The sequence below is a fragment of the Solanum stenotomum genome, chromosome 11 (assembly GCF_019186545.1).
Source record: "Solanum stenotomum isolate F172 chromosome 11, ASM1918654v1, whole genome shotgun sequence".
Lineage (NCBI taxonomy): Eukaryota > Viridiplantae > Streptophyta > Magnoliopsida > Solanales > Solanaceae > Solanum > Solanum stenotomum.
The window spans coordinates 20,242,630-20,263,064 of NC_064292.1; the positions used below are offsets into that span (position 1 = coordinate 20,242,630).

General features: G+C 37.6%; 1 protein-coding gene across 4 annotated transcripts in view; it reads right to left on the reverse strand.

Moving 5' to 3' along the window:
• LOC125844301 (pentatricopeptide repeat-containing protein At1g10910, chloroplastic) overlaps positions 1-17,795 on the reverse strand; it is a 32,000-nt gene extending 14,205 nt beyond the window's left edge. Inside the window, exons 1-5 of one of the 4 annotated variants that reach the window (XR_007444141.1) lie at positions 17,463-17,795; positions 17,154-17,238; positions 14,901-15,164; positions 14,387-14,689; positions 9,961-10,065 (exon numbers count right to left, since the gene is read on the reverse strand). Coding sequence is in view for 3 of the 4 variants with exons in the window: in XM_049523587.1 (XP_049379544.1) it covers positions 9,961-10,065; positions 14,387-14,689; positions 14,901-15,164; positions 17,154-17,238; positions 17,463-17,704 (999 nt within the window). In the remaining variant the exon portion in view is untranslated. The remainder of the gene's footprint in view (positions 1-9,960; positions 10,066-14,386; positions 14,690-14,900; positions 15,165-17,153; positions 17,239-17,462) is intronic. The other 3 variants (XM_049523587.1, XM_049523588.1, XM_049523589.1) reach the window with 3 other exon arrangements.
• Positions 17,796-20,435: the final 2,640 nt, after the last annotated feature.

Below are 20,435 nucleotides of genomic sequence, written 5' to 3' on the forward strand. Positions count from 1 at the left end.
ATTCTGGTTTTAGGTGTAGAATTTGAGAAGGACGAAAAGATTTCTTTGTATTTCAGTACCACGTTACATCCCATGAGAAGAGATATCAATACAAGTAAATCCTAACTGATTAAGGAAAGACAAATCAATTATATTCCTATAATTATGCTTAGGGAAGGAAAAATGAAGTCTCCTAAAATCATGCTAATTAATTAACACAACTTGCAAGGATATCTCACAACTTGCAAACCAAAGTATAATTAGGTCCTTCTGTTGATGATGTTTTGTAAGAACATGCGCTAACTGTTTTTCTGATGGAACATAAAGCGAATTCAAGATGCCACTAGTAACTTTTTCTTTGATGAATTGATAGTCAATTCAATATGTTTTGTTCGATTCTTTTTTTTTTTTACAATTGATAAGTAGTATTCTTCAGCATTAAGGAAATGTTGGCCATCATCAAAAAGTGTTACAACCATGACCAAAACAAAATTTACAAGCTTCCTATCAGTTCCATGATTTGATCTTCATCATCTATACATAATTGTTTACACCAAAAAAGTAAAGATACTAAACAATTCCATTTGACTTTGTGAATGGAATTGGATTTATCTTCAAAACATCTACCATTCCTTTCTCTCCAGACTGACCACCAAATACATGAAGGAATCAGTTTCCACCATCTTTTTTGAGTTTTGCTGCCCCCTCTTCTAATCCAGCAGCTTAGGAGGTCAGAAGTATGTTCTGGCATGGACCAGCTTTGGCCAGAAATGTTTAGGAAGAGTTCCCATAGTTGAGAGGTGTACTTGCAATGTAAGAATAGATGACTGTTTGTTTCTCCTGTCAAGTTACACAAGTACACCTGGGAACTAGTGGCCTTCATTTCTTCTGCAACACTTTTTGAGTGAGACATGCTCTCCTAATAACTATCCAAGTGAAGCATTTTACCTTGGCAGGGATCAATCCTTTCCATATGCTATTCCAGTGATATCGTCTACCGTCTCTCAATTCTTGCACCCTTCTCTTGTAGGCACTGGTAATTGTGTAAACACCCTCTTTGGTGTGGTTCCAGGTGACTCTCAGGAACATTTGCAGAATTAGACTTCATCCAACATTTCCAGTAGGATGCTACTCTGTCTACTTCCCAATCATTCAATAACCCTCCTAAAGGAAAGATCCCACCCTTGTGCTGTCCAGCAATCACTGATTTTGGCTTTAGGGTTATTGCATATCGAGTATAAATCTAGAAATACTTCTCTCAGAGAGCTTTGACTGATCCAAACACCTTTCCAGAACTAATTTTGATGCCATTCCCCACCTTTAGAGTCAGTTCTTCTCCCATTGAGTCCCACAGAGCTCTGATGGACCTCCTCACTCCCCAACCATATGGCATTGAAAGTCTCTGAAACCCATGGATTAGGCTCACCATATTTTGCCACTATCACTTCCTTCCAGAGGGTCCTCTCCTCATTGATATATCTACACAGCCATTTCCTTAGGAGACTTTCATTTTGCACTTTCAAGTTTCTGATGTCAAGACCTCCACTTGATTTGTTAAGCATCATTGTATTCCAATTCACTAGATAGTAGCCCTTTTCTTCTTTGCCTCTTTTCCAAAGGAAGTTTCTTCTAAGTTTATCCAATTTCTTAACCACCTTAGGGGGAATCGGGAACAGAGACATTACATATGTGGGAATTGAATCCAGTACTGAATTTATCAGTATGACTCTACCTCCTAGCGAGAGGTATCGAGCTTTCCATCTTGCTAACTTCTTTTCTATCTTTTCAATGATTCCATCCCAAATTTCCAAAGCTTTGTGTCTGCTACGTAGTGGCATTCCCAAATAAGTGGTAGGCAGTCCCTCTACTCTACACCCTAGTATACTTGCCAAAATCTGAATATGAGGAATTTCTTTGATGGGGATTAAGCTACTTTTTGCCCAGTTGACCCTTAGGCCTGCGACGGCTTCAAAAAGAACTAAAATCAGTCTGATGCATCTCAATTGTTCAACCTTAGGGTCACAAAAAATTAAGGTATCATCTGCATACAACAGACTTTTTCACCCCCATTTTTGTCTCCTATTTGGAAGCCCCTTAACCATCTGTTTTGTGTGGCTATCCTCATCAAGCTATCAAAACTTTCCATTGCTAATATAAACAAAAGGAGGGAAAGAGGATCCCCTTGTCTCAACTCTCTTTCAGCTTTAAAAGAACTCACTGGCTCTCCATTGGCAAGTCCAGAAAATCTAACTGTCTTTATACATACTTCTATCCACTTCAGACATTTGACTCCAAAGCCCATCTACCTCATAATGTTTAGTAAGAAAGACTAGTTAACAGGATCATAGACTTTCTGAATGTCCAGCTTACCAAGTATGCCTACATTTCCATCTTTCATCCTTGAGTTTATGCACTCACTAGCTATCAATGCAGCATCCATTATCTGTCTTCCTTTTACAAAAGCCATTTGAATCTTGTTGACCAGTTTATCCACCACCTTCTTTAGCCTTTCTGAAAGTAGCTTAGCCATTATCTTGTACACTCCCCCAACCAAACTAATTGGTCTGAAGTCTTTGAGATTTGAGGCTCCAATCTTTTTAGGTATTAATGCAATAAAATTTGCATTAAAACTCTTCTCAAAATTCTGATTGGAATGTAACCGTGCCAAAGTCCCTATTATATCTGCCTTCAACACATCCCAAAAGGTTTGAAAAAATATCATTGGAAAGTCATCGCTCTCTTTGGCACATAATTTGATGCAATCCAGTATGTCCTCCTCCTCAAAATTTATTTGTAGCCATACTTGCTCCTCTTCAGTGATCATAGACACTTCTTGTAATATCAGATCAGGTCTCCAAGGTTCTGGTTCTTCATATAGTTTCCTATAGAACTCCTAGACAGCTTCTTTGATTAAAGTTGGGTCCCTAAAAGTGTTCCCATCAACCTCTAACTTTTCCATAAAATTGCATCTCTTATGGGAAGTTGCAATTCAGTGGAAAAAATTGGTGTTTTTGTCTCCCTGCTTCAACCATTGTATCCTAGATCTTTGTCTCCATGCAATCTCCTCCTATCCAGCTAGTACTTCAAATCCATACCCCAAGTTGGCCTTTTGTAAAATTTCATCATCAATCAAGGGTCTTTGTTCCTAAATACTCTCCCATTTTGCAATTTGGTTGAGGATGTCATCTTTTCTCTGCTTCCAATTGCCTCTATTATTCTTGCTCCACTCTTTCAATTTTACTTTCAACATTTTTAGCTTCTCAGCTAAAATGTAACCTGCTCTACCTTCAACAACGAAAGAACACCACCACTCCTTTACCTTCTCTTTAAAACCTTCCACTTCTAGCCACCAAGATTCAAATTTGAAGTATGATTTCTTCCTTCCCAATTGCCACAAGTTAGCATGATGGGATTGTGATCAAATGTTAATTTTGGCTGAACTTCTTGCTTGATGTGTGTAAATCCCCCCCTCCCCCCCCAACCATTGAGCACAATGCAAGAATCTATTGATTCTTTCGGTTACATTGAACAGATTATGAGTTATACTGATTGCAGCTTTGTTGTCACAATACAAGTAAAGTTTCCCTTTTCCAGACAATCTCAATTCTTCCAATAACTTTTGTAGCCAAAAAGCTCAGAAACATAATCAGCCATTGGTTACTTCCACTCTTGATCTTGCAACTATATTTTGCTTCTTATTTCTTCAAGTAACTAGGTTCACTCCTAATAGTGTACAGTAACTGAATGTAGAATCTTCTGTCAACTAAAGATGCATCGCAATCCATGTCTGCAAAAACTTCTATCAGGAGATGGCCATGTTCGAGAAACACAAACCTTTCCTTGGAGAAGACTTCAGATATCGTAAATGTAAAAGTTAACTTGCATATGAGGATCTGGGGATCATGCATGAACTGACTCACCAAGCTGACTGAATAGGTTGTCTAGTCTAGTATGAGAGATAAATGAGTCTTCCAATCAACCTCTGATATCTCTCCTAATCGACTAACCCTTCAATCCTTGTTAGTAACTAGTGATTGCTTTCAATCGGTGGTTATGTTGGCTCGCAACCTGTCACCCAGTTTCTTAAGAGATCTAGAATAGGGTGTGATTGACATTGCTTTGTTCATAACCCAAAGAAATCATTGCTTTGGAGAAACTGTTAAACCAAGCTCTACGGAATTGCTTCAGCTTGTACAAGGTTTTCTTCAGTTTGCCCACCTTCCTAACTTTGTCCAGTCTCAAATCCATGAGGAATTTCCATATACACCTTTCTTTAAAATCTCCATGAAGAAATGCATTTTTCGAATCCAAGTGTTGTAGGTCTGAATCAAGATTAGTTGCATAGGGTAAAAGAATTCTAATAGTGCTCATCTTTGTAACGGGGGCAAACGTCTCTTGATAAACACTTTCGGTCTATAACTCATCCTAGTGCAACAATCAACACATGTAACAAACCATCAATTTACTAAAAACAAACATTTTGAGTAGGACCCATCTATCATAAAAAAATCGTAAAAAAAGTGATACTTTTATGGCAAAATACATAGATGGCCCCTTTATGTTGTCCCATACATAGCAAAATACAAAGTTGGTTTGAACGGCCAAGTTGATCGGCTTAAGGCCCGCCTGTTGCCAAGGGGCATACTCAGATATTTGGCTTTGATTACGGTGATACTTTCTCTCCCATGGATGAAGTAGCACATGTCCTCTTTTTCTATCCATAGTTATTGTCTGACATTGACCTCTTTATTAGCTGGACATTAAACATGCTTCTCTGTATGGTGACCTCGAGGAGGAAGTCTAAATGGAGTGACCATTCTGGTTTTGTTGCTTGGGGGGAGTCTAGCCTGGTATGTCGATTGTGCCGACCACTTTACAATCTCCTCAAGCTTGGTTTGGAAAATTTAGCACAAGATTCCAAGAGTTTAGCATGACTCACAGTGAAGTTGATCACTCTATGTTTTATCGACATTCTATCCCAATTACGTATTTATTTAGTGGTTTAGTTGACGATATCATTATCACATACAATGATCAAAATGGTATCACTAATTAAACCAACATCTCTTTCAGCATTTCCAGACTAAAGTTTTTTCTAGGTATTGAGGTTGCTCAGTCCAAATCAGGTATTGCTATTTCACAAAGCAAGTATGCCTTAGACGTTCATGATTCATGAAGAGATAGGAATGATGGAATATAGACCAATGGCACTCTTATGGATCAGAATGCTAAACTCTTGGCAGAAAATGGGAGCTACTCAGTGATCTTGGAAGATACAAGGGACTAGTTGGTAAGTTGAATAATCTCACAATGACTAGGTCTGACATTTCTTTTCTTGTGAGTGTTGTAAGTCAACTTATGGATTATAGTCATTGGGATGCAGTTGTCTGCATTCTACGATAATATAAAGTCAGCTCCAAGTAAAGGACTACTCTTTTAGAATCAAGGTCATGAGCAGGTTGTTGGATTAATAGACATTGATTGGGCAGGATCACCTTCTAAAAGACATTCTACATCCAGATATTGTGTTTTAGTAGTAGGTAATTTGATATCCTTGAAAAGTAAGAAATAGAGTGTGGTTGCTCAATCTTGTGCTAAAGCAAAATATCAAGAATGGTTGTAGCAACTTGTGAGCGGGTTTGGATCAAACAGATGCTTGGAGAACTAAAATTTGGAGAAATCAGTCAATTGGAACTTGTATGTGATAACCAAGCAACCTTTCATACAGCATCAAATCTGGTACTTCATGAGAGGACTAAACACATTGAGATTGACTAGGGGCGTAAAAAATGAGCCCAATTTTAGGTAACTCCCCAGAATTTTAAGGGTTGGGCTCAAGATAATTTGAATTGGGTTCAATCTCAACTCATTCAAGTCCTAACCCATTTTAAGAGAATCATCAATTGAGCCCAATTTAATCTCCAATTTCTACCCGTTTTAGGACTCTTTATTTGCATTGATGTTATGCATGTTCCTATATTGAAGGTAAGGCTGGGCACCGGAACGGGTTGTACCGGTACCATTCCGGTAGTATTCGGGACGGGATGGGATACATTGAACCGGTACACAGAACGGAATGGTATCATGATTTGGTACCGGTTCATCCCGGNTAGGTAACCCCCTAGAATTTTAAGGGTTGGGCTCAAGATAATTTAAATTGGGTTCAATCTCAACTCATTCAAGTCCTTACCCATTTTAAGAGAATCATCAACTGAGTCCAATTTAATCTCCAATTTCTACCCGTTTTAGGACTCTTTATTTGCATTGATGTTATGCATGTTCCTATATTGAAGGTAAGGCTGGGCACCGGAACGGGTTGTACCGGTACCATTCCGGTAGTATTCGGGACGGGATGGGATACATTGAACCGGTACACAGAACGGAATGGTATCATGATTTGGTACCGGTTCATCCCGGTTCCGTTTCGATCCGGTTCCGGTCCCAGTAAATCATTTTTAATTAAAATAATAAATAATATTTTTGTCATTGTTTACTTTTATTAGCATTTCTTTTTTGTTTATTTAATTTTTTAAAATTACAAACTTAAGTTATTTAACTTACAAGTTATAAGTATAACTTATAAACTTCAAAAGATTCAAATCTTGAAAACTTAAAACATAAGCTCAAAAGCTTAAAAAAAAAACTTTATTAAACTTAACTTACAAACTTATATAAGTAAAAATTTAAAAAAATATCTTTAAAATAAACTTAAGTAAAATTATTATAAATTTTAAAACTTTAATACTATAAACAAATAAACTTAGAAAAATAAAAAAAACATTCGTATTTTCATAATTCAAAATAACTCAAAAAAAATAATTATTTTTTGAAATAGCTATATGTGCTGTCCCGTTTATCCCATCCCGTTCCGTTCCGGTCCGTCCTGGTTCTATCCCGGTATATAGTGGGACGGGACGGAACCGAGCCTCCATCCCAGTAATTCCGGTCTGATTCATCCTGGTAATTCCGGTCCGATTCATCCCGGTACCGGTCAACAACCCGGTCAAACCGTCCTGTACCGGTTCGTTCCGATCCAGTGGTCCCATTCCGGTCCGGTGCCCAGCCTTAATTGAAGGTATGAATTACTATTTATTTTATATCTTTTAGGATTTATCTATCCATTGGTAACTTTTTCAAAAAAAAATCTTGAGTTGAAATTCAAATTGTGGTTATAAAAAAACAAAAATAATAGTATATTAAAATTATTGAGATTAAGCGGGTCAAATTGGGTAGGTCAAGATCCAACCCGTTTTGAGCCCAAAGTAAACTTGGGCGACTCAGGACCTAACCCAACCCAATTTCTATTTCAACCTATTTTAATATCTCCAATTTCAACCCAATCCGCCCATTTGACACCTCTAAGATTGACTGTCACTTTGTAAGAGAAAAGATAATCTCCGGTGATATTGTTACTTTGTGAAGTCGAGTGAACAACATGCAGATATTCTCACCAATTCTCTCACTAGTCCTCGTATTAATTACTTCTGTAACAAGCTTAGTACATATGACTTGTATGCACCAGTTTGAGGGGGAGTGTTAGAACAGGAATTAGAATAGATTTGTATATAGTATCCTACGTGGAAAGGGATAGTCATATAGTGTCTATAAGGCTCAGTGTGATAATGTAAATACATAATTTAATAATATTTTTCTTAATTTTCACACCAACAGTCAGTATACTACACTTTTTTACGAATGACCATGTTAAAAAAAATCAGGGAAGGTTTCTACCATAGAATTTTGCCCATACCTTTTGTCCTCCAAACTTTAATTTTCTGCCATCACCAACTGTTAACCTTATTTTCTTTAGAAACTCATTTCACTGACTGTTGATGTGCACCATGGCATATGTATGCCATATTGGAATTTAATGACACACACCTATATCATAATCTTTTTGTGTTTACACCAATAACCAAGAATCCGTGTAACATAAAGCCTCAAAGTGTATACTTCTCCCATTCGAGTTTATCACTATATGTCAATAAACTTATCAAAAAACATACTATAAAATAGAATGCAAAATGAAATGTTTGGGAGGTTTTTTGAACTAATGAAATTCTAAAGAAAGAAATGTAGCTCATCCTTAGCATAGCCAAGAGTTTCTAACTCCTTTCTTAGTTCCTTTGACTTCTCAAACAAACCTCCTTTCACGTATACCTTCAACAAAGTTGTATAGATTTTGGGCAGCACATGGGACATCGGATCACGACAGCGCTGGTTGGGGAGATACTAGACCTCTTGGTGGTGTTGGTTTTAGCACAACACTGACGAAAAATGGAACTACACAAATCAAATCTAAGGAATCACCGGAAACGCGCACAGTGACTGCTTTCTCTGTCCCCAATATTTCTCACTATGACTTTGATACCATGTGAGAAATAATGGAGAGAAATATTATTGAATTGTCTATCTACATTGTTACGATAAGCCTTTTCCACGTAAGATACTGTATAGAAATCCTATTCATATTCCTATTATTCTAACAGTGGGAACACATTATCAAGAACTACCTTCTTTTGATAATTAAGAAGTAATTTTATTAATAAAACTTTGGTACCACAATGGTTGTAAGGTTGTACAAAAGTTTGTCAGATTTATGTCCTTTATAACTATAAGGATCTGAAGNGTTTCCACGTAAGATGCTGTATAGAAATCCTATTCATATTCCTATTATTCTAACAGTGGGAATACATTATCAAGAACTACCTTCTTTTGATAATTAAGAAGTAATTTTATTAATAAAACTTTGGTACCACAATGGTTGTAAGGTTGTACAAAAGTTTGTCGGATTTATGTCCTTTATAACTATAAGGATCTGAAGAAATTGAGTATTACATCAACATCATTAACAAAAGAAGCCTTAAACCATAGTTTCAGATATTGGAAATATCTATATTTCACAAAAGCAACAATTTCCTCTTTCCTCTACAAACATCTACAGTTTCTCTCTAGACAAACAGTCCACAGCATGCACAAAGGAATGGTTTCTATATCAACAGCTATTTCTTCCTTATCTTCTGTCCTTGCCAGCTGCAGTGCTGATTTAAGTTGCCTGGCACTACCCAGTACCCACTGAATACCACATCGGTTCAGGAACATGCACCAAATCTGCCAAGCATACTAGCAGTGTAATAGTAAATGATTCACAGTTTCAAAACTTTCTTTGTATAGATAGCACCAACTGCATGATTTGAAGCTCCTCCTTTGTAAGTTTGCCGGTGGAAAACAAGCTTTATGTGTAGAACCAGCCAAAGTATGCTAACTTGGTCGGAGCTTTTTGGTTTCCTAATTTCAAATCATCTTCCATGATCATTCAAAACCATTTGTGGGAGCATTCCTCACGAGTACTGATAGGATTTTGCCGAGCTTGCACCATCCTTGCATGAGATTTTTTATAAGTGAAAAAAAAAAAAAAGTTACTAGAGACTACTGAGATTTTCACTTTGGAAGCCACACAGGAAGATTCTAGTAACTCGCTTATTCTTTTGATTTCTCAATCACTAATGTTCCTTCTAAACTGAAAATTTTAGCCTCTTCTATCCCAACAGTCAGCTATACTGCACTTTTATTAATCACCATAATAAACAAATAAGAGAAGGTTTCTGCCATAGAATTTCGCCCATACCTTTGGTCCTCCAAAATTTAATTTTCTGCAATCACCTACTTTTAACCTTATTTTTTCCTGAGACTCATTTCATTGACTGTTCATATGTTTCCACCCAGCAACTCCATGTGGACAATATTCTGAAGATGTGCACCATGGATAATGTATGCTATAATGGAACTTAATGACAACACCAATCACTGGCAATAACCAAGAAACAGTATAATATAGAGCCTCAAAGCGTATACCTCTTCCAGACGTTATCACTTTATGTCAATAAACTTGTCAAAAATATACTATGAATTAGAATGCAAAATGAAATGTTTGGGAAGCTTTTGAACACAAGAAATCCTAAAAAAAAAAAAGAAGTGTACCTCATCCTTAGCATAACCAAGAGCTTCTAACTCCTTTAGCAGTTCCTTTGACTTCTCAAACAAACCTCCTTTCACGTATACCTTCAACAAAGTTGTATAGATTACCTGCAACACACCATGAGCAGCAATGAGTTTTTAACAAAAATTTCTAAAGCTAGTAGTGACAATGGAAATCTAAAACGGAAAGATGATCTAAGTTCCCATAAACAGTTTGACTCCAGGCATACTTTAAATTGCAGTGTTCCAACCATATAGAAATAGTCAATATCCGTAAGTGCAGTTGTCTTTCGCAAAGCACTTTCCTTTTCCCAGTAGCGTGAAGTCTATTTATGATAAGGAATAGCTTGCTCTTGTTTTAGCTTTGCAAAAATGGAAAGCACTGCCTCTTGGGCCATCATTTTTATGCCCGGACAGATCATTGCAGCCTCAAGTATTTCCTTTCCCAACATATTACCACTAATGAGCAGCAAAGATTATTACCGAAATTGGTACCCTTCACAACTTCACAATTGCTTACAAAGTAGGAAAAGGCAATTTGGGAGCTGATACTCTTTCAAAGAGGCAATTAAATGCTGAATTTCCGGCTCTTGCTATGTGTACCAATGGATTTTTCAAATTGGCAAGATACTCTCCAGGCAGATACATATACTCGTGAGATTATTCAAGCCATCCGCCAAGGCCCTTCCTTAGAACCAAATTTTCACCCAGTGGATCAAAAACGTTATTTCAAGAAAAGGTTGGTTGTTCCATATCAATCTTCTCTATGAAAAAAGCTTCCCTAAAATCTCACGACACACTTTCTGTCGGACATAAAGGATATTTGAAAACCTTGAAGCGCCTCTCCTCCAACTTTTTCTGTCCAAGGACGAAGCATGATGTTAAGCTCTTTGTTCAGAACTGTTTGATTAGTCAACGGGCCAATTACAAAGCTTTAGCACCTATTGTGGCTTCTACAACCCTTGCCTATACCTGATAGAATAAGAGAAGATATCTCACTTGACTTCATTGTAGGACTTTCTAAATCTGGTGATTATGACACAATGTTGGTTGTTGTAGATTGTTTCAGCAAGTATTCTCATTCAATCCCAGTATCTCACCCATATACCTCCAAGATTGTTGCTAATGGTTTTTGCGGAGAAGTTGTGCATTTCCATGGCATTCCACAGTCAATCCTATCTGATCGGGATGTTATCTTTCTCAGCGCTTTCTGGCAGGAGCTTTTCCGACTTAGCAAAACAAGGTTAAGAATGGGAATGTCTTACCATCCACAATCTGATGGACAGGTTCAGGTGATCAATAGATGCTTGGAATCTTAGTTACGATGCTTTTGCTATGGAGTCACCTCATACATGGAGTCAGTACTTAACACGGGCAAAAATTTTCTTTTCACACGGGCAGAATTTTCTTTTAAGACGGGATTCCACTCATCCATAGAGACTACCCCATTCAAGGTTGTTTTTATGGTAGAGATCCTCCATCCCTTTCTCCTTTTGTTCATGGAGAAAAATGCATCGCTGAACTTGAAGAACAACTTTTGAATTGTGATGCCATGCTGAAAATTCTCAAGGATAACCTTTTAAAGTCTCAAACTTCAATGGAACAGCAAGTTAATTCTCATCATCGAGATGTTACCTTTAAGGTTAGAGTTTGGCTTTCTAAAGTGTTCAGCCTTACCTTCAATGTTCTTTGGCTTATCACGAGTACGAAAAATTGTCACCTCAATTTTTAGGACCATAAAACTGTACGATGTGTTGGATCTGTAGCATATGAATGGGAGCTACCTTCTTCTTCCAAAGTCTATCAAATATTCCATGTATCTTTACTCTGTCCAGCTCATTGTCTGCAAGCTATCATACCACCATCCCTTCTTCCTCTTACTAAAGATTGGGAACTTGCCCTATCTCCTACCAAGATTCTTGCGCATCCATGGGTCAAAGATGACGGTACTTTTTCTTTGGAACTGCTATTTCAATGGGTTGACCATCCCCTTGAAGAAGCTAGTTGAGAGAACTATGATCTCATTGCAGAAATTTCCTTCTTTTCAACCAAAGGACAAAGCGATATTTCAGGGGGATGCACTGATACGACTTCTCATTTACAGTTATGTTTTAGTTTAAATATATATGTATACAGAAGAATTCTGGGAAACAAAAAGAATTGTCATTATCTTTGTATCTAGATTAGAGATTTGTCCATTCTATACCAACATAGTTATTAGTTAATGCAGTGTTTAAGATCCTTGCACTTTATTTTTTAGATAAGGAGATCCTTGCACTTTATTTAACCAGTAAAATTTCATTCTTATCTCACATTTTCAAAAAAAAAATTCATTCTTATCTCTTCTTCATCACAGATTCTATCACATTATGTGGAAAACTTGCAAGGTATTCCGAGGAGATCCCATAAGGAGATAGGAGAAGCACTGACATAGAAATTTCTACATACAAGTTATTCCATTTTCTTCAATTTCACCTTAGCTTATGTTTTGATTGCGAAAATCATTGTATCTATCCTAAATTTCTCTATCGATTTTGGGAAGTATCCAAAATCGGTAAACCAAATCTGGTACGGATCCCAAACTCATGTCATGTCAACACAAGTACGGCACCGAAAGTGAAGAGCCTGATCAACTTAGATTGGACCTCCTTTTCTACTTGTAAATTTTCATGGTAAATTTCTTAAGTCCAAATCCTTGATCCATCATTATCAATTTTGAGGAACAGTACCGCTGCTACATTCTGTACTTCATGCACTACTAGTCAAGCAGCTAAGAATCACCAAACTTGACTGGTAACAATGCTTGAATCTACTCACAGTATCAAACCTCCCTCGCCGTACCAAAACTCCCCCGACCAACTAACTAATTAAGCTTTTCACTTTTTGGATTATCGAAGAATTTTCTGAATTTGTCCTCCGGTATATAAGAAAGAAGTGTTGCGAGGTTCTTTCAGACAAATGAGAAGTGTTATAAACACAATTAAATAAATGAAAAAGTGTTTTATCTAATAGCTTAAACTTTTAAATAAGGAGGTCAAGAAGCTCTTCTAAGTTGTAGGAGGATTTGAACGAGGTGGTGAGGGGTAAACAACTTTCTGAGAAGCTATTCATTTTGGCGGAGATTTCAATGGTCACAACAGGTCAACCACTTATGACAAGGTGCATGGAGGTTTTTGTTTTGGGGTGAGAAATGAAGGAGTTGCTTCTAGATTGTGCTGGAGCTTTTGCGTTGGTGATAGCTAATTCATGCTTTCCAAAAAAAGTGGACCACTTGGGTACCTTCCGTAGTGCGGTGGCCAATACTCAAATAGATTATTTACTTTCGGAAGGGTGAAGAGGCCTTTGTAAGGACTGCAAGGTTATCCCGAGTGAGTCTAACTACCCAGCATAAAATCCTGACAATGGACTTGGGGATTAAGAGGGAGGGGAAGAACAAGACTTTGTATGCCCGACTGAGGATCAAATGGGGTGGCTAGACCCCTGCCTTAGCCCTAGGAGATGGGGAAGAAGTTAATGGCGATGGAGACTTGGGGTAGTAGTGGAGATACAAATAGCATGTGGGATAAGACAGCCAGTTGCATTAAGGAAGCAGTTAGAGAGGTGTCAGGGGTTTCGAGGGGCAAATTTGATGGCCATAGAAGGGATTAGTGGTGGAATGGGGAAGTACAAGGTAAAGTGGAAGCAAAGAAAGTGGCATATGCTATGTTAGTAGAGAGAAAGGACGAGGAGGAACGGATGATATCATGTGGTTTACTGTGTTTAGGTGATCACACTTTGTTGTTGTTACGGTTCCTTGCATATATACTCCGCGCTGCTTTGCTATTAGTTGTCATGTTTCTCCCTACTACCTTTTTTCGTCTAATTATTACTTTGATTTGCTTGAGTTGGGGGTCTTTCGAAAACAGTCTCTCCACCTCGGAGAGGTAGTGGTAAGGACAACGTAAACTCTACCTTCCTAAGACCCCACTTTGTGGGATTTCACTGGGTATGTTGTTGTTGTTTTTAAATGAGATGGTCATGCACTTCAATATTGTACCAGAGCAAAAAGAGGTCCAGAGTTCAAGTCTCACTGTCAACCTTTGTCAAAAAGAATTTTCACATGCTTGGCCATGAGAAAAAAAATTAGGCCCGCATGTGAGGACGGAGTTATGTTCATGCCATATGCATTGTAACCTCTCTTTGGTTCCTAACGTGCAGTTCTTTCCTCTCTTATTTTCACTGTGACCAGGAAAAAGGAAATGAATGGAACCCTGTCAACAAAGATACTGACAATAACAATAACCAGAGGCTCTTGGAAGGCCTACTGGAAACAGTTACTCCAATGTTGCTCTCAAATCTGCTATCTTAAAACCAGTAAACATACATAAAAGCAAAGATGTGTATATTGACATTTTAATTACTTCACAGGTAAGAACGTTTAATGACAAACCTTATTTAATACTAAGCCTGAAGATCTCATCTCTTCAATCAATACCTCAGCCTTCTCGTAATTTCTGTCAGCAGAGTAAGCATTAAGCAAAGAGCTATAGTGGTAGACATTAGGAGAATGACCTTCATCTTTCATCTTCTGAAAGTACTTTGCAGCTTCATTGCACTCTTTATGTGAAGCACAGACAGAAAGGAGTGACCCATAAGTCACACTATCCATTTCCAGTCCATTAGACATCAGCTCCTGAACCAGCTCTAGTGCCTTATAGTATCCACCGTTTACTTTGGCACAGCCTGCAAGAAGCTAAACATAGTAGACGAAAGTTAAAAAGGGGCTAAACACTAAATTATACTAGAGTTTGTGTAATCAACAAGTTTACTTTTGGGAATACGCAACATAACAAACAGTTCTATGTTTTCTATTGCCAATTCTTTGTTTCAACAACTCTATTTAACATAACTAGGTGACTGTAACTGCTAGAAGTAGGAATGATTTCTATTTGGAACCAGCGTACCGTGCTATATGTGAATACATCTGGTACTAAACCATCTCGCTTCATTTGAGTAAACAGTTTGAGACTGCTCTCCGATTTTCCGTTTTTTATCAGGGAACTAAGAAATGCATTACAGACTGAGACATTATACTTCATCGACCTGTCTTTGATGTCTCTGTACATTTCTACAGCATCAACACAACTGAGGCTCTTCCCCATGAACTTTACATAACTGCTGTATGATGCAACATTGATCTTCTGATTCTGCTGCATCCATTCAAACACCTGCGTAATACCACAAATACGAAATAGAACAATAAATTGAATTAACTTTCATGTAGGCAAATATCATATGCCAAATTTGAACGATTTCATGTCTATTTAAAGATGAAAGGATACATAATACTTGGACATTCAATTAATAAAAATGTTAAAAAATTGGCATTAAGAATATTGTATTCAATTAGGGAGATATTGCGTAGATTTCTGTCCTAGTTCTGAATAGGTGTATGTACTATTTAAACACTCCATTGGGAGAATACATTCTTCATTTTTTGTATTAAATCTTTCAAATGGTATCATAGCATTATTAAGAAACTAGTCAGCGTGCCAACTGCCCATCCAAAGATCTTGCCTTCCGTAGGTGTTGTGCACAAACCAACACCATCAGAAGGACTGGATTTGTGACTAGCAGCCAGTCGTTCTGAGTTCTAGAACCCTTTTTCCCTATTTGAGACTTTTTGTGGGTTCCTGTGGTGATTTATGACTTGCAGGTTTGGGTGGCACAGGTCCCCGAGGGGCATGGGAGATTTTGGAGCACTTGAATCTAAACTAGAGGTTTAACGTTCATAGAGTTGACCAAAGCCAAAATTTGTATTTATCAGACTTAGATTTGTGGTTTAAAGGTTCTTATAGGCGTATGATGATTTTGGACTTGTACCTATATTCGGGTTCTGGGACCTGAGGGGGTTCGGATGAGTTTCAGATGCAAAATACCATTTCAACATCACCAAATTTTATTTTCTTTTTTCCAGCAGTGATTTTTCTTCGCTTTCGCGAGGCAAGGTGTCGCATTCACGGAGGCTTGGGCCACAAGTGTTATCAAACTGATAATTTCACAACTTATGTTTCTCATTCAGTCCCTTAGACCTTGAGTCATTGGATCAAGAGCCTCCAATCATACTTCATAAAAAATCTCTTTACTCTTTCAATTCTTATTATCAATCTCTGCCTATTGTCATATCGACCAATGGTTCACAAAACCATGGCACTTGCAGTAGGCCATGTTATCCTATTTCCCTCTATGACTTTAAACTCAATTAGTTATGTTCCTAGTTATCCTTTCAATCATATATTCATAGGGCAAGGCAATATGAATGTTCTATCATGTTCCATCAGTACTAAAAGGGGTTATACAATATTTCCAGTGTGGAAGTAGGCCAACATTTCTATTGGCAAATAGGGGGTTTCCAAGTACATGACCAAGTACTTATTACCTCTTGGGTGCTATCTTATTAGGTTCAATCACTATAGTTGTTCGGCACCCACAAACCATTCCGACCGGCGGTCAGACTTTCTTTGAATATGTTCTTGAATTCATACGAGATGTGAGTAGAACTCAAATTGGAGAAGAATATGGGTCCTGGGTTCCATTATTGCCCTATGTTTTTATTTATCTTTGTTTCTAATTGGTCAAGAAAACACTTGTAACCCAAGCCGATACGCGAGGTTTATCCATCGTGAGATACACACGAAATACATGCAGGATCATCATTAGGACCATCATACTTGCCAACCATCGATGAACTGACATACTTTGATTTAACTCATGAACGATACTCTTCAAATATAGGTGAGCAAGTTTCTACAAGGTAGATATTAGTTTCTCAAGCTTTTCTCTAGTGTCCCAACAATTCCACATATCAACTGCACTTTAATGCTGCCTATCAGATAGAAACGTTGCAAGATGCACAAACAAAAAAGCTAATAGCTGATATTACTGATAAGATAACCTAACCATGAGACAGATTGTACAATGGAACATCATTTTTTTTTTATAACGGTGATGTTCAGACCATCTTGTGCACACGTGGATTAATACAACAGAATACAAAGAAATGACCTAGTGTTTTTTTCTCTGTTAGGATTTGATCCTAAAACCTCATGGTTCTCCTGGCACTTCATTGACCACTAGGCCACACCCTTGGGTGCTTGTACATTGGGACATCATTATTAGCAAAGAAAAAAAAAACTTGATAGGTTTGCTGACAGAACCTGATAAAGCTCCCGTCTTCGATTTAGCTTCCCGAAATAGCGCAAAATCACATTCATATCTTGTACTTTAAGTGTATCACCATGCCTGAAAAGGAGCTAATACAATTGAACCATGGATGTTCTAAAGGTTCCAAAAAAAGGTTGTAAATACCCAGAAAATGAGGTATCTGACCACTTTCAGAGTCGAAGCACATACAAGAACCAACACCAGATAGATACTAAAAGCAATTACAATTTCAACCATAAATTTCGAAAATTACAATTTCAAGGTATCTAATAATTGAGGATTAGAGTTTGTTAATTCCAAACCTTGCAAGAGCAGAAGCCAAGTCAGATGACTCCTGAATGTGAAGAATTGCAGACTGTCTATCAGTACGGGAAACAGGAAACTGATTTGAAGAGACATAATCCGTGAGCACATTCTGAAATTCGCCTTGCTTACAACAATTTGTAGTTACCACAGAAGTCGAACACCGAAACTTGTGAATGCGTCTGTTTCTATTGGAAGGAGTTGCCAAACCAGAAAAGAATGAAGGTGATGAAAGAGCCATTATCGACTCAGACGCACCGTAAAACCACCAATTTCAATACCCACTTGATAAACCTTTTCCTTTTTATCGACTTCTTTCTTTATCTCATTAGAGATTTTGAATTAAGGGTCACATGTCAAAATTAAATGGAAATGGCACTGGCAAAAGTTTTAATTATTGAGTATAGGTGACAATTATGTAATTAAGGATGAAGGATTGTGGACTTTGTCCTTAAGTTTTTAAGTTGACAATTTGGTCAATTGTATTAAATGAGGGTTAAAAGACTAAAACCTAATTTAACCAATTATGGTGGGAACCAAAAATGGAGGGACGCCAACGAAGCAAAAGGGGAAATAAAAACTGCAAATCTATGACGACTTAAAATTTTGAGCTTGGCCCATTTAAAATAAGTAACCAACTATTTACCTAACCCAACTCATTAGCCTCTTAGGCCCTATCTTTTAACACACATTTTTAATAAGTAATTAGTAGATAAAAATAGAAAAGAGGCGGTGGGAGGGATTTAAAAATAGTTGCACTGGTTTCAGCTTAAAGCGGTGGAGCACCAGCTTCTGAAAAAGAAAATAATTATCCAGAGAAGCTAAAGGCAACACAGAAAGAAGGAAGAAGGTAAGGAGAAAGGAAACCAACAACAAAATCTAGCACCACGTAAAGGTTTTCTTCTCTAAGACATAAAACAAACAAGTATTGTAGAAGACCCAACTGTTTCTCTCCATTCTTGACTTATTAAATAACTGTATGTCGAAGGCGGAATCATTGGGAGCAAATTGAAGTTATCTGGCAAAAGTATAGTGAGTGATAATTCTTCCATAGTTAATTTTCCACTATCCCGTATTTTGAATTTGTTTTCTTGCTCTGACTAACTTATCTAAAAATTGATCTTTTGTGCGCGGACAAGCGGTAGTATAATCAAGTATTTGAAAATGTATTGAATAGTTTCTATCATGAGTTATATACCTATTGCTTTGAACCATGCATGAATAAACCCAGAATTTGCTTTGTTAGTTCGATTGATTTAGAAAGGTGTCCTCTTGAGATGATCTTAGGCAACTTTAAAGAGTGTGAGTCAAATTTGACATATACCTCTTTGTGGCCAACCCGTGTGAGCGTGTAAAACTCTTTTGAACACCCTTTTGAGCCTTACCTTTCTTTGGAAAAACCTCGATGAACCCTAGACCTTACTTGACCCACTACCTATAATCCTCTTGATTTGTGGTTTAGCGAATAGCCAACTTAGGCCAAAGCCTAAGTTGGGGGTGTGGTGAAAAGGAAAAGGAGAAGTCAAGAAGTGCAAGAAAAGTCCCCTTTAACCCATGGTGTTGCAGAACAATGGAAACCCTCCTTAAAAAAAAGTGTGTGGAATAAAGTACGAAGGAAATCGGGTCTCCAAACAATCCATGGAGGTGAATAAAAAGATGACTTAGAAGCACTAGAAAAAGAATTGATAAAGGAAAAAAAGGGAATGCCTTGAGAATACCACATATCCCGAGGAAAAACTCACTGAGTCTAAATGATTATACCTTTGCACTCAGTCCCATTATAAGCCTTAAAAAGACCTTTTTGATCTTGAGTAAGCCGAATCGAAAATCGATTGGAAAATAAGTGCAAACATATGGGTGAAAAACATGCATTGTGTTCCTCTTTTTGAGGGTGAGTGTTGTATCTGATTCATGATCTTGAATTGATTATCCTCTGTGTGTGAATATGGAATCATTCTTTATGTAAAGGCATTTAGATACTTTTTGTTGAGCTTGAACTTGCACAGGTAGCAAGTAGTGCGAGCATGAGAATCTTTGGTAATGGTGTGTCACAACTTGAGTCTTGTTGTGTGCATTCATTATTGAGTCTTGTGTAGCACTGTTTGAGACACCCTTTTTGAACGGCTGAACTCAAGTTTGCTTGAGGACAAGCAAAAATTTATTGGGGTGTTGATCAATCCACAAATTGGACTCATTTAGGGCTTTATTTTGATAGAAATAGTGTCCTCAAATGCTTATTTTGTCTCAATATCTGATGAAAACTATTGAAGTTTTAGTGGAAGCATGGACACTTAGGCGCAAAAAGGAACAAAAAGGCTAAAAAGAACGAAGAAGCTGAAGCCTGAGCATCGCCAAGCACACTTTGGCGATTCGCCGAAGGGACGCACTCCGCCCTTTGTTCCAGTACGCGAAGCCCTGAAAGAGAAGAATAAAAAAGGCGACGAAAGGAGCAGTCGGCACTTCGTCGAATAGTTCCACAAAGCAATACTATACCGCCTAATGGTCCAGAACATGAAGATGCTGAAGGCAAGCACGAAACGGCGATGAGACAGAAGAAGGGCGAGTCACCAAGTTATTCGGCTGCCTCGACTAACCTCACCGAGCGATCCGCCAATACTAATTTCTGAAGTCTATAAATACTAAACTTTTTATTAATTTTATAGAGTCGAATTATTATTATAATTTTCAGAATAGAATAGTACTTTTTTGGGATATTTACTCTCAAGTTTAGAGAGGGTTTTTTTTTTGGGAGACTTGAAGAAAGAAGAATTTCATCTTCCCCAAGTTGGAAGTGGGTCTTCTCCATTCTTCTTCCTTTGCTTAAATCAAGGTTTAATTCCTTACACCCTTTTGATATTAGTATCATTTTAGGTGTATTTTGTTATTTCTTGATGTGTGGCTAAAAACCCCCATTATTGTGGTGTGATTTAGCAAATATGTGTTGATATTATTGTTGGGTCTTGTTTGATGAT